At 39.6% G+C, this 14,537-nt stretch overlaps 1 protein-coding gene across 2 annotated transcripts; it reads right to left on the bottom strand.

Moving 5' to 3' along the window:
• Positions 1-5,645: 5,645 nt before the first annotated feature.
• On the bottom strand, positions 5,646-10,415 carry LOC115675285 (purple acid phosphatase 22-like). Of its 2 annotated transcripts, XM_056303583.1 has the most exons (6): positions 10,261-10,415; positions 9,904-10,110; positions 9,479-9,770; positions 6,643-7,217; positions 6,463-6,551; positions 5,646-6,104 (listed from the first exon to the last, which is right to left on the bottom strand). In XM_056303583.1, exons 2-6 carry the CDS (start codon positions 10,099-10,101, stop codon positions 5,891-5,893), a joined length of 1,368 nt encoding a protein of 455 aa, XP_056159558.1. In that variant the 5' UTR covers positions 10,102-10,110; positions 10,261-10,415; the 3' UTR covers positions 5,646-5,890. The 2 variants fall into 2 exon arrangements, with proteins under 2 accessions (XP_056159558.1, XP_030453744.1); XM_030597884.2 differs by lacking the exon at positions 10,261-10,415 and having other exon boundaries at positions 9,904-10,141.
• Positions 10,416-14,537: the final 4,122 nt, after the last annotated feature.

Below are 14,537 nucleotides of genomic sequence, written 5' to 3'. Positions count from 1 at the left end.
CTTGAGAGTGCATAATTGGATTCTTCGTCAAATTGATTGCACTAGTATTATCACACATAATGGGAATGCTTGCACTCCATTATCCAGTCATTGAGTTGTTATTTTATATTCTAATAATAATAATAATAATAATACATTTAAATATTTATATGCACATTTGGAATTTAAAAGAATTTCCTTTAATTATCACTTTGCTGGGAGAACTCTTTAATTTTTTTTTTCGAAAAAGAAAGATCTCATCCCATTTAATTTAGTTTAATGTCCATTGTCCACTTACTATAACATGTAGACATACAAAATATTGATTTTTGTTTGAAAAAGAAAAGACTCATTAGTCTCATTCTATCTATTTTTGTGCATTTCACGTTCAAAATTCTATCTTACTATAATACTAATGCTAGGGCCCATCTTCGAATGGGTTTTATCTTTAATTTTTTTAAATATTGCACTTTTACCAAAAAAATCATATTACACTTTTGACTCATTCTAATTCCATGAATATGATAAATGATTCTATTATATTGTGTAGCCAAATTAATTTTGTATGTGAATATGAACCATTGTATAGTTAAACACTTGGAAGTTTTTCTCTCTACTTCATAATTATTGCACATAGTCGATTTTATTGCGTGTACAAAAATAAAAAATATGAATAAATATTTGTATGTACGTCGACATTTCGGAAGATGTTCCTTTAATATTTCACTTTTTTAGCAAAAATATTAAACTTTTATGGGAAAATGGATGGACTTGTTCCTTTAAATTTAGTGCCCTTCATGTCCAAAAGTTTATGTTCTTTTAACTTTCACTATCTCAGCAAAACCATACAACTCTAATTTGGAAAAGAAAAGACCCATTCTATTAAATTTGATGCACTTAATGTCCAGAATTCCATCTTACCATATTGTATTGATTTGATGCTATTATTTGTCGTCGGGCCAAAAATAATAATTCTATACAAATTTCTCAATTCTAACATGAATGACTTACTTTTCCCTGGATTGAGGAGGTGCGTGGATGTAGTCCAGAGAATGGAGCGACATAGGGCTCGAGGTCAAGAAGGAAATGGCACAAAAAGCTAGGATCAGCATTCAAGCCCAAAAAAAATATGGAGGATAAGAGTAGTTTAACAGCGAAATTTAAGGGCAGTTTGGGGGTTGTAAAAGCTCCATCAACCTGATTGTCAACTTCAGTGATATCGAATTTTGATCATCGTGAACTCTGTGGTCTAATGAGATCCTGCGCGGCTCCCCTCACGAACTTCAAAGCTAAACTGGTCTGCTCCATGAATCTCTCAAGAGTCCCACTCAAAGGTCAAATCTCAGACGCCTTTCCCAACCATCATAGCCATGGGGGGACGCAACCCCTTTTGAAAGCTCGACCGTGGAGGTCGCTTTTGAGGTGATTTGCACATGCAGAAGTCCAATTTGATATTGACATGGTAACTTCACTCCTACTTTTCAACGTATTGATGACATTGGATGGGTGCATATCATATATCTACATGTCAAAGTCAGGCTCTCCAAAAAAAGAAGCTGCTATCCAAATTTTTTTTCAAATCAAACGACCATTTTCCCCCTTTTCCATATGCACATCCTCTCTTTTTCTCCAAATTGAAAGACATAGTAATGCAAGATTGAATGGAAACCATCGACTTCGAGGTGTGTAACCACTTTTATAAAAAGTGATAATTAATCTCCATACGTTGCTTCCGATTTAGGCAAGGTCACTTAAAGGATACGATAAAATTACTGAATGCAAACAAGAAGTAATACGCATGTGATTTACTTTGATTTTCTCTTGAATTTCTTGAAAATGTTGAAGATGAGAAAAATCAATCGATAAAGAGATAACAAGGTGGAAGATGATTATGTGTAGTTGTAACAACATGTAAAGCACCCGCCCCTGTTATCTTGTTATATCTCTTAAATGAATTGGCGTATTTTCTTAATTTAAATGAGCACAGTCTATAACCATTTGGGACTTCTTACATTTAATAATAAATTAGGGCATTGACATATTCACCGTTATTTGATGGAAAGAATTATTATATCCTGATCTGAATGAATGTCTTACCTGGATAATCCACGTATAACTTTTTTTTTTTGTTCATCATTCAAACTTAACTGATTGAAAATCACATCAACATATTTGGTAAACTTGAATTAACAAAATGACGACATTGAACATTTTCATATAATTTATATATTAGATTAAGCATTTACTAATAGTTCAATGACCACATTAATCGAATTAAAAATCTAGAGACGGCATTGCTCATTATGCCAAAGTTTATATAGCATTTATGTCATTTTTCCCAAACTGATAGCATCACACAAAATACAACATCCCCTTAGTACTCTCAAGGCATTATATTTCCTCCAAGTTTTCATGAACATTTTACAAATTATAAACCACACAACCTCACTCCCCATGTTCATATAGATCAAATCCTTTTACTTGCTTCAATATGCACTCTTATTCTTTATTTCTAAATTTTAACAAGATAAATTGGATAAGAGCACACATACTCATCCTCATTTGTGATTTACAACTAATTTTAGTCATCTTAAGTGAATTTTCGATAAGTTTCCCAATTTCTTATCACTAGCTTGTTCTTACCTATAGAACCTTCAAAAAAATTGACCAAGTTACAATTTTTGGGTTACCTCTAATAGAGACTTTATGACATATGTCTAATGATCCATTCCAGTTGATTTAGCAAGACTATTTCTCTTGAGAGTCCTTTTGGGCATATTCACACAAATGTCTTCCGACCAAAAAAAAAAAGCTCAAATGTCTAGATTTTTAATTGCATATCTTATTAAAACACTATAGACATAGTCCTTTTGATGAACGACTGAATTCTTTTCTGAACCAATTTTTTCTTTTTTTCCCTAATATTGTCATTTTGATTAGATGGGTTGAAACTTGAAAGTGAGTTCTTTCAAGACTCACTAAAATCCATCATTAATCGGGCTTTGCTCTATTATACTCATTTCAATCTATATTTTAAATTTTAGATAACCTGTGATTACCAAGCTCATTAGATATGAGTGGGTCAATGACCCATTTTGCCACCTCTAAACCACAATGAAATCTCTTAATTAATGCAATTTTTTTCCCGCAATTGTCCCCATTAGATAAAAGTTTTGTAATGATTGCGCCTATTTGAATTTGCTCAAACATTTTCACCTTTAGTCCTTTAATTTAGACTTTATGATTTGCAACACGGTGGTTCACGTAAGGGTCAATTGGAATAATATGTAATTTAGGGATCAAGTCTGCCAAAAAAGTGTAGGACTGAATTAAGCATATTAAAAAAGTATAAAGACTGGCAGTATCATTATCCGAGAGATTATCGTATTTTATGTTACGCTAAGATACTACAAAAATTGAGTTTTTTACTGGGTAGTATATGTACTTACCTTTTTTGTTGAAATTAATTTTAGGGAAAATTCTAAATAAGGGTTTGAAGTGCCCTCGTTTTCTCAAATAAAGGTCTGAAGTGGATTTTGTGTCAAATAAAGACATGAAGTGGCCATGGTAGTTTTGAATAAGGGCTTGACCTCGCCGGTCGACGAAATATTCCAACCGATCAAGGGTATTTTCATCCAAAGAAAAATTTAATACTAAATTATTTTTCTTTTTTCCTTTCTTTTCTTTTTCTTTTTTCTTTCTTTTTTCCTTTTTCTGGTTTTCTCTTTGTTCTTCGCCGGCCACCGGCCACCGGCGAAGCCCGTAAGGGCTAGGCGAGGGTTGCCCTCACTTGATCTGGCGAGAGGCACCCTCGCCAGCAACAGGCAAGGGATGGCCTCGCCAAATCCGGGCAAGGGTCGCCTCGCTAGCTGCTGACAAAGGACGGCCTCGCTAGATCCGGGCGAGGGTCGCCTCGCTAGCTGCTGACGAAGGACGGCCTCGCTAGATCCGGGCGAGGGTCGCCTCGCTAGCTGCTAACGAAGGACGGCCTCGCCTGTGGCTTTCGAGGGGGTGGCCTTGCTTAGGGCGAGGGTTACCTTGCCCAGGCGAGGGATGGGGTGAGGCCGTCCCTTGCCTATTGTTATCGAGGGTGGCCCTTGCCAGATCGGGCGAGGGCAACCCTCGCCTAGCCTTATTTTGGGCCTTCGCCAGTGGTTTGTAGGCCAGTAGAATTGGCCACCGGCGAAGAACAAAGAGAAAACCAGAGAAAGGAAAAAAGAAAGAAAAAAAGGACAAAAAAAGTTAAAAGACGAAAATGCCATTACTATATGGAAAGTCAGGCCTTTCTTTGAAACAAACATAATAGCCAATTCATGCCTTTATTTGAAACAATGTCCACTTAGACCCTTATTGGAGAAAATGAGGGCACTTCATGCCCTTATTTGAAATTTTCCCTTAATTTTATCTTAACTTGCAATTAATCTTAAACATCATATAAAAAGAAAAACGTTTCAATAAAAAAAAATTAGTAAAACGTCTATTTCTTTTCCTATAATTTCAAATAAGTTGTTTTCTTTCATGTTACTAGCAGTGTCCATCACGTACATTGAAGTCTTTGTCTAATTTCTTTCTTAGAAGGAAGCTGTTTAGCCCTACTTTTATTCAGGAATAGAAATCCTCAATCAAGTCAACAGTCTTTCCCTAATAGCAGTTTTTCCAAAGTCTAATTTGAATATTAGGTTATGCATAATTGTCAGAACATCTATTATCCCACTAGTCACTCAAACTTAAAGCATAATTCAAGTACTTCCCATAATGTGAATCTGATGTTCAATTTAGTCCAACCTGGATATGAACTTAATATTCTGATTCAGTCTAGAACGGGAAAATTATCCAAAAAGTCATAAACTTATTACATTTTTGTCAATTCAGTTCTAAACATTTTAATTGTGTCAATTTTTTTTTTGTCGGATAATTGTGCCAATTGAGTCCATCCGGCCAATTTTGACAAAAATTTGCTGACGTGGACATCGACCATTCTCGCCGGCCGTCCTATGTGGCATGGCTGGCTAGGACAACCGGCGTTAACATGAACAATTTTTAATTTTAATAATATTTTCAATTTTTTTTACCTTTTCTTTTTTTTTTTCTTTTCTCTCTTTTTTTTTCTCTTCCCTTCTTCCTCTAGCTGGTCGCCGGGCCTTGGCGACCGGCCAGAGGTGAGGGCCGGCGAGGTCAAGCCTTGCCAAGGGGCGGGTGAGGCTCGCCATCACTGGGCTAGCGAGAGCGGTTGACGAGGGCAAGCCTCGCCTAGCGACGGCAAAGTCAAGCCTCGCCTAGTGACGGCAAAGTCAAGCCTTGCTAAGGGCGGGCAAGGCTCGCTCGACCTTGCCAGCCCTCACCTATGGCCAGTTGTCGGCCATCGCCAAGGCCCGGCAATTGGCTAGAGGAAAAAAGGAAGAAAAAATAGAAGGAAAAGAAACAAAATTCGAAAAAAATATAAAAATATTATAAAAAACTATGAACTCAATTGGTAAAACATGAAAAATGTTTAAGACTCAATTGACACAATTTAAAGGTTTAGGATTGAATAAGTAAAAGTGCAATTGTTTAGCACTTTTTGGATAGTTTTCCCACCTAGAACACATACTATTAAACATGTATACTCGCTAAGACAATGAATTGTAAATTCGTTTCCACTATTTTTCTGTGATGAGAACAAAATGGAAAATAAACCGCATAAATCCAATCGATTGCTCTAGAAATTATTTGTGTCGTTAACAAAGGGTAAAAAATCCCATCTAATTACAAGAAACTGTATCTAAGAAGGAATTCAAAGGGAAAAGAAAGATTGCCAAACAGGAATTTGACTAAATATCTTGGGTCCTTCCAACATATCAACCCACACACATCAAACATGCAATTTTACTTATGCTGAACCTACGTCTATCTATCGTGGTTACGCTTGTGCTCAAAGTTCATCCCTAAGTGAAGATGGTTGTTGACCCATGCAAGTACTTGAGGCGCTCAGGCTCTCTAGCCAAACCGCGTCGGCGATGACGGAGTTGGTATCGTTGTTGCGGTGCCACGACCAGTGTGCATGCGTATGGTTGAGTACCCTCAGTCTCCCGTGTCCAAAGCTCGCCTCCCTGAACATCGACAGAGGCGAAGCTGGGTGCTTGTACCTACAAATTTATCACCTAAATGCTCAGGCGCTATGAAAGTGTACATTAACAAAGACATCATCATCCAATGTTTCAACACAAGGCCAATGCGTCTAGCGATAAAATGAGGCCTACTCTTTTAGAATTAATGATGACTAAAATCTATCTATATTTCAAAATTTGAGAATGAAACATTAAAATATCCGTGTTTTGTCCTATAAAAGATTAATGATAGATCAAAGAGTAACCCAACAGCTTAACATCAGTCAATTCCTCAAGGGTTTGTTTCTGTTTTTCATCCTACAATTCGACCAGTTGTTGATTGAGAACGAGGATTGAACATAAACAGCAGAAATTAAGTCAGAGAAAGCACACTTACGACATAGCAAGACCTTCTCTATTCCCTCCATCTCCAATGGTCACGTACACAGGTCCACACGAGTCAGCCTTATTGTCGTAGATTCTAGTCTGCGTATAACAAAGAACGACCGTCGTTTTCTCGAAAAGGAACCAAAAAGGAAACATTTTGCATGAAGCATCAGGCTATATGTGGACTTACAAATCGTTCATAGGCATGAACATGCCCGGCAAAAACGATGTCAACCCGGGCGCCATACAACAACTCCTCCATCACCTTCCTCATGCTCTCACCTTCCCCTTGATGGGCTGTATTCGTATTGTACCATGGCGCGTGCAGTAGCACAATCACCCATGGCGTCGTCTTGCGGTCGATCTTGGCCAGGTCCTGCTGAAGCCACTTGTACTGAGCCGAGTCGGAGTTGAACTCGGTGTACGACCCCAGCATGATGATGTGGATGCTGCCGCCGGTGACATCGAAGGAGTAATAGAGGTTGGATTTGGACCCGCTTTCATCGAAGGGCATGCGCCACCGGGCGTTGTAAGCCTTGAACCCGTGGGGGTAGATGATGGGGTATATCTCGATCTCGTGGTTGCCCTCGGTCACCATCCACGGTCGGTGGCTTGCGATCGGCTCAACCAGGCGGCCAAAGGAGTCCCACAGTGGCTGCTGGCTGTCGGCGTAGGAGAGGTCGCCCGGGAGAAGGAAGACATCATAGTCCTTGCTCTCGACGTGCTTTAGGGTCGAGTTGGTCCATTCCGTTTGCCCTAGGTCACCTACATTGATTGGAAAAGCGTGATGATTAATGTTATTAGATAAACTCGGTTAGGAAAAATAGGAAGAAAAATTTGCTATTATCGACACAAATAGTACATAGATTTCATGTGTACTAGATGCTTATCCTTTGTTATAACAATTTGATCCTAGAGTTAGATCCCATTTGAATTTTGTTAAGTAAGATATAAAAGATAACTTGTTACATGGATCAGTTAAGAGCTATAGTAGTCGACCATAATCGAGCTAGAGTAGTTCATGAGAAGTGTCAAATTCGTGGCTCAAAGTTCTTGCCAACTATGGAATTTGGATCGAGTCCGGAGATCGGGATAGGTCTGAGACAAGTTTAGAGGTATTCGGGGTGCAAGAAAAGGGGGGACCGGGCGGCCAGGCCAAATGCCCAACAAAAAACACCCAAACTCCGTTGAAGTAAGGGACTTGGAACTATGGATTCACTTGTGTGAGTGAAAACATGAGTGCTTCTCTGTTAATTGGGAGATTGACTTACAATAGAAAAAAATTAGGCTCGACGTATAGATTTTCAGCCAGTGATGGCCCAATTGAATAATGGTAGAAGGACCGTGTGAAATCCCAACTCAAGAAGCCCAATTGAATCCGGGCCGGACTTGTCTCAGTCATATTCCTAAATCCTAACGAGACACAGTGGACCATGTCTATTTCCGAAAATGAATGTTTCAAAAATCGTTTTCTCAAAAGTAATTATTTATATTGCTTACAAAATCGAATTAACAAAAAATATTTTTATCACCTACGAAAATATTTAAACATAAATTATTGTTGATAATGAAAACAATTTCATTACTAATTATTTTAAACAATACAAGCGATGATGTTTAGAAAAACGTTTTTTAAATCATTAATTTTCATAAAAAATAACGGTGCTTAAATTCAAATTAGTACGTGAGACCCAAATCTGACAAATTATAACTTCTCTAACACTATGAATGACAAATCATCTCAACACATGCAACGATCACTTGACAAATGCTTTTTTCTGTAAAATTTAGAAAGGACATCATCTAATATCACCTTATATCTTCTAAATGATTAAGTGTACTTTACTTAAGGGCATAAAGGCACCACAGTCCCTAATCTTTTACCACATATCCAGTTAGGTCATTAACTTTTTTTTTTTTTTATAGATATATATATATATATATATATATATATATATATATATATAGGATATTAACTTCATTTTAATTATATATACATACAAGCTAGGGACTCTTCATTTGGGCTCAATTCAAATGAGGGGAAATAAACTTAAACTTTTGGTGACACGCAATCTAGACGTAAAGTATTGCGAAGGAGGCTGTGATGTACACTCTTCCTGCTCTCGTGCTGGTGTTGCTTCGCCTTAAAGCACGAGCTTGACTAAGAAAGGAACAACAGAAGACAACCTGATCTACTGTTCATGGGGGCTAGTGGGACTCGCAAATTTAACAAAAGCATACTAATTCTAAGCGCACAACAACTTGTATAATCCTTTTATGCACAACCACATCCATTGCCATAGATTTGGACGGTCGATCGATTTTTGAAGCTATGACCATCCATATCAATAGTCGTGAAATAATGATGTGCGATAAATAAATTAGACCTTCACACCAAAAATAAATAAAATTAAATGAATTATACAGATTGCATATCATATGTTATCTTCTGAGAGCGAGACGTTTCGAATAATAAGTTTGGCACCAAAAATTGAAAATTTAAGATAGTATTTGAATAAAAGAAACTATCACGACACTATTGAGATAAGATGGTAATATGCTTCGGGATATAATCAAATAATGTCGGGGGAATCTGATGTGTTGATGCTTGTGTTCACGTGCATTGTTAGTTCTTCAAAAAGGTTTTTAAGGAATAGAACCACGCAACCTTTGGCAGGCCACGCCAAGGAAAGTTCCTTTCATGTGCACGAAAACATACAAGATTCCAATAATGAAGTGACCACCTGGAATGACATATTAACCCATGGAAGGACATATTTTCTTCATCTTAATTTTCTGATTGTTTTATGATTGATTGTAAAAAATTTATTTCAGAACTAGAGCACCACTTTTTACCTCTAAGCAAAATGACAGAAACCCTAATATGTTCCTTGAGCTGAAATTCACTCCTCAATTAGTAAAGCACCCCCTCTTAAAGCAAAAAACCCAAAATTTCCTCATCCTCACAAATTGATATCGATTGCTTCTTAAGGTGAACAAAAGAGTACTGCTTCAAGGAGACTTACCAACCACCGCGAATTCGATGGGGAAGGTGGAAGGCAGCGTCCTGAAGGAGAACTCCGGGCCGCAACCACCGCAACGGTAATAATAGGTCGTGTCCGGCTCCAGCGGCCCGATCTTGACGTGGTGGATTTTGCCGGAGGAGTAGAAAAAGTACGTGTAGGAAGTGTGCTCTCCTCTTGCCACAGCGTTGTATCGTCCCGGAGCCGTGCCATACTCCACGGTTGAATGCGCGTTGTGGTCGTTTGTAACCCACGTTACTCGCATGTGGTCGCTTCCGGCGAGTGAAATATGCACCTAAAATCACCCATAAAATGCAAATGATAGCTTTTAACATACTTCGAGAAATAGGCGTGTTTTTCGACGGCAATGGATTCAATAAAGCATTTTCGCAATCAGTTGTACGATCAATCGGCAATGAGATATCTACCTGCTGAGGCTCCGATTCGGACCGGTCATGCTTGGTGAAGATGATGCGCCCGGGAGGCTGTCGAGCGTATTCCTTCTCGGAAGCACGAGCGAACTGAGAACCGGGGAAGAAGATGAAGAAGACGGCGGCTAGAGGTAGAAGAAAGGCCCGGGGACACCGAATCTCCATGGTTGAAGCAATGAAGCTAACAGTGTGCATTGACGAATGCTTTTGGGAGAGAGAGAGAGAGAGAGAGAGAGAGAGAGAGAGAGAGAGAGAGAGAGAGAGAGAGAGGGAATATAAAGAGAAGGTGGGTCACGGGAATTTGAAATCGGAACACTATATTTGTAATCTATTAAATAAGAGAGAAGGCAATACCGTCAAGTAAGTCCATTGATATATGCTCAATAAGCTTCAAAGGCAGATATGTTCTTCGTCCTCCTCCATTTTTCTCCGATGCCAGCAAGCGTGTGATGAGATAGCTCTTGGACTTAGCTTGGCTGGGGGAAGGGACCTCTTTTCTCAGCAAGTAATCATATACGATCATTTATGTGATTGGATAGTTTTTGCTATTGATCTGACACTCAAGAAATAATTGCATATCGAGTTATAGGTTTGTATTATTTGAAGAATGGCTGTTGAAAAAATATCGGATTGCAAGCAACCCATCCGCAAGTTCGACTGCTTACGGGTGAAGGTTTGCAATCGATACATAGCCAAAGCCATAAATATAAAATGGTGTTGGGTAATTTATATAAAACTGAAGAATTCGAAGTGGAAAAATACCAAGTGAAACTTGTTGAGATATATGGCAGATGTGCATTGATTGTGGGCAAGCGTGCATCACTCGGTAGTTCGAGCTTCTAACAAGAATAGTTATTAGGATTTTTTGTGTCGCGAGATCAAGTCTGACGGCCTGTCTGTTCTCTTGCTCGGCTCTTTATCTGATGTTGCTCCAGCCACCTCTCTCACAATCCACACGCAATATTCCGATGTAGATGACATGTATCAAGATGTGTACTCATGATCGTTATGTACATATACGGTCGTTGAGCAAAGATTTAATGCCTTTGCCATGCTCATTGGAGTTCACCTTTCGGGCCAGTAGAGTTCACTTAGCACGTGAACCCAGGGAAAAATGAATTCGTCGTGGTACACGAGAATCTCTCCTTTATATGCAAGACAAAGATCAACCATCGGCATTGTCTAAAAAAATTCCCAACTTTAATTTTAATTCTACTCAAAACTTCTTTTGACCCATAAAAAACCTTCAACTTTAGGTCTAATCCCAATTTTACTATAAACTTTTTTTTGTCCCATAAAAAATCTAAAACTTTAGATCCAGTCCTAACCTATCCTAAACTTTTTTGTGTCATAAAATACCACAAACTTTAACTTGAGTCCCAAATCTACACTCATTAATCCTCAGTCCAAAATTTCTCTTGACAACTAAGAGATGGAAAACTCCCAAGTGCAAGTTGTTCAAGCGTCCTGAGAGCAAGCTCCCTGACCACAAGAAATGGAAGACTCCTGAGCATGAGAGATTGAATACTGAGCTTAAAATGGAAGATCCTTGAGCAAGATGGAAGATCCTTGCTCTTAAAAGTAAGAGCAATTGAAGAAGGCCAATCATAATTACTCTGATTTTTACCCAAATTTTAGATCCAAAAATACGTCGTTAGGGCTGGCGTAGACACTCATCTCCAAAAGATGTCTTCTTGAATTTGAAATTTGGGGAAAACTAGAGCAATAACGTGGAAATGCCACATCACTAAGGGTGATTTGGAAGGAGTGTTAACAGGGGCAAATATGAGACTTAAGTAAAAGATAGTGATTTTTCATGAGCAAAAAAAAATTAGGGTAGAATTTGAATTGGACCTAAAGTTGATAAAAAAAAGTTTAAGATAGAATTGGGTCTGAACTAAAAGTTGAGGGTTTTTTATGAAACGAAAAAAAAGTTTATGATAAAATTGAGACTTGAGTTAAAGTCGAGGAATTTTTAGGGTATTAAGCCTCGTTTGAATACCCAAAGTTAGAGTTGAGTATCTTCGAACCTATTGGAGACTTAGACCCATATGTTTATATTTCCTTTGTTCTGCTTCTTCTCGTTTTGTCTTCATTTGATTTTGGGTTATAGTTCAAATTGGCTCTATAACTTTTTAGGAATATTGTCCCAAAAGTCCTAAATCTATTATACTATGATCAATAATCTTACACATTTTAATTATGTCAATTTAGTCATAAACTTTTTGACAATTTGCCAATTTAATTCTAAACTTTTCAATTGTGGCAATTAGTTCTAAACATTTTGACAATTTACTAATTTAGTCCTAAACTTTTTAACGAATTGCCAATATAGTCCTTCTGACAAATAATAACTTTAGGACTGAATTGGTTAATTTTCAAAAGATTTAGGACTAAATTGACTAATTGAAATATTTATGACTAAATTGACTGATTAAAAGATTTATGATTAAATTGAAAAATTGTCAAAAAGTTTAAGATTGAATTGGTACAATTGGTACAATTAAAAGGTTGAAAACTGAATTAGTCGCCATATAATAGATTTAGGACTTTTTGGACAATTATCCCATAACTTCCTTGGTTTTGTTTGCCCAACGAGGAAAATGTAGGGTTTGCCGGTGTCGCGACCGAACTCCTTTTCAAACAACATGCAAAAAAGGGGGGGCTCGCCTGGTACGTGCTAAGTCTAGGTTCGGGACTTAACTCGGGCTCTCCCAAGCCCATACTATATCGCGACTTAGAGTTTAAGTTTTTAACATGCAAGTGGTTTATATCAAAGAGTCGCCACTAATCGATTTGGGGTGGGTCGATTAGAAACCCAAATAGGGTGATGGGAGAATCACCCTATTCCTGCGAACCAGAGATTAACTGAATTCGGGGACTTGGTTACACTAGTTAGATAACTAATGCCCTTTCGGTACCATTTTACCCTGTTCATTTCTGAAAACATTTGTCAGGTAATTTGGATTGATTTTAGGACCTTTCTTCTAACATGTGAGGTGATCAAGCGAGTGCATAATCAGAAACGATCAGCAGTCAGGAACACAACAATTCATGCAGCATAAGGTTCTAACCTTAACTAAGTCAGATGACATTCAAAACACAACTCATGCGATTGTATTAAAAACATGCATAATAGTACAACGATAATAAAAATAACATGCAAAATATTACCACACAATCTCAGGCTTGTCTAATTTAAACAAGACAAAAATATGCATAATAATACTACGATAAATTAAACACTTAGATATAACATAATTGTAAAATAAAAAAAATATAAAATATAAAATATAAAAAATAATAATAATAATAATAATAATAATAATAATAATACAGAAGAAAAAAAAAGAAAAAAAAATTTAATTAATTTTTTTTAAAATTTTTTTTAAAATAAAATAAAATAATAATATAATATTAACCGGATCGGGTCGGGTCGGATCCGAACCGGGTCGGAACCGACCCGGGTCAACGGATCCGACCCGGTCGTTGACCCTGGTCAGATCGGTCAATCCGGATCGGGTCGGAACCGACCCGGGTCAACGGATCCGACCCGGGCGTTGACCCGGGTCGAAACTGTTAATCCGAGTCGGTCGGAACCGACCCGAGTCAACGGATCCGACCCGGGCGTTGACCCGGGTCAGATCTGTTGATTCGGGTCGAATCCGACCCGAACAAACAGACCCGCGGGGAGGGGGGCGCCGGAGAGGCCAAAATTGGCCGTCCGCCGGCTGACCCAGGCCAGCGCCGCCCTCAATCGCCCGACTAGGACCGCCTGTGGGCTGTGCCACTCACCTGAGCCGCCGTAGGACCACCGTTCGCCGGCCGGCGATGAAACAAAAACCAGCCTGGTTGAGGCATTTCGTCGAACGCCTGGCGGGTGCGTAGAAAAACGAGGGATTCCGACCTCCTCCGGCGATCCGGTCGACTCCGGCGGCTTGGGTTCACCTCCGACGGCGACTAGGGATCGGGACCGACGACGGTATGGGCCGGGATTCGCGCGAAACGGCCGGCGCGAGTCCCGGCCAAACCGAGCAAAAAATCAGGGGAAAACAGGGGAGCTTCGCGGCCGAGGGGGGCTCACCGGTCGACGGCGCGTCAGGGCGGCTTCCGGCTAGTCTGACGGCGTCGACGACCGTTGCTGGTTCTTCTTTAGCTCCGGCGAACTCTCGGCTCCCTCTCTCTTCTCTGTTTCACTCTCTATTCTCTCTCGGTCTCTCTCGGTTTCTCTCTCTCACTCTGTTTTTCTCTGAAAATCGCCGACCCACTCTCTCTCTCTCTGTGTCGCCGCCGTCGGCTCGGCGACGGGGATGGATGGCTGAGGTGCGGTGGCTGCCGGAGGCTTCCTGTCTCTCCCGGCTCACGCTCTCACGCTCCCTCTGTATTTTTTTCCAAAAATGGCCGACCGGCCTCTCTCTCTCTCTCTGGTTATTTATAGCCGGCGACGACGAACCTGTGCCTCCCCGCGTCGGCGTGACGATGGCCTGCACCGGCCTACCTGCCCCGCGACTTTCGCGGCCATACAGCCGGTGCGGCAGGCGAAGCGAGGGGGCGAGAGAGGAACAGGGAACCGAGAGGGAGGAGGGGATAAGGGAGAGGGAAATGGGGAGGACGGGACCGGGCAATTAATG

Source organism: Syzygium oleosum, unplaced genomic scaffold (assembly GCF_021117445.2).
Source record: "Syzygium oleosum isolate NSW1041296 unplaced genomic scaffold, Sole_v2.1 Sole_v2.28, whole genome shotgun sequence".
NCBI lineage: Eukaryota > Viridiplantae > Streptophyta > Magnoliopsida > Myrtales > Myrtaceae > Syzygium > Syzygium oleosum.
This window is presented reverse-complemented; position numbering and strand designations above follow the sequence as displayed.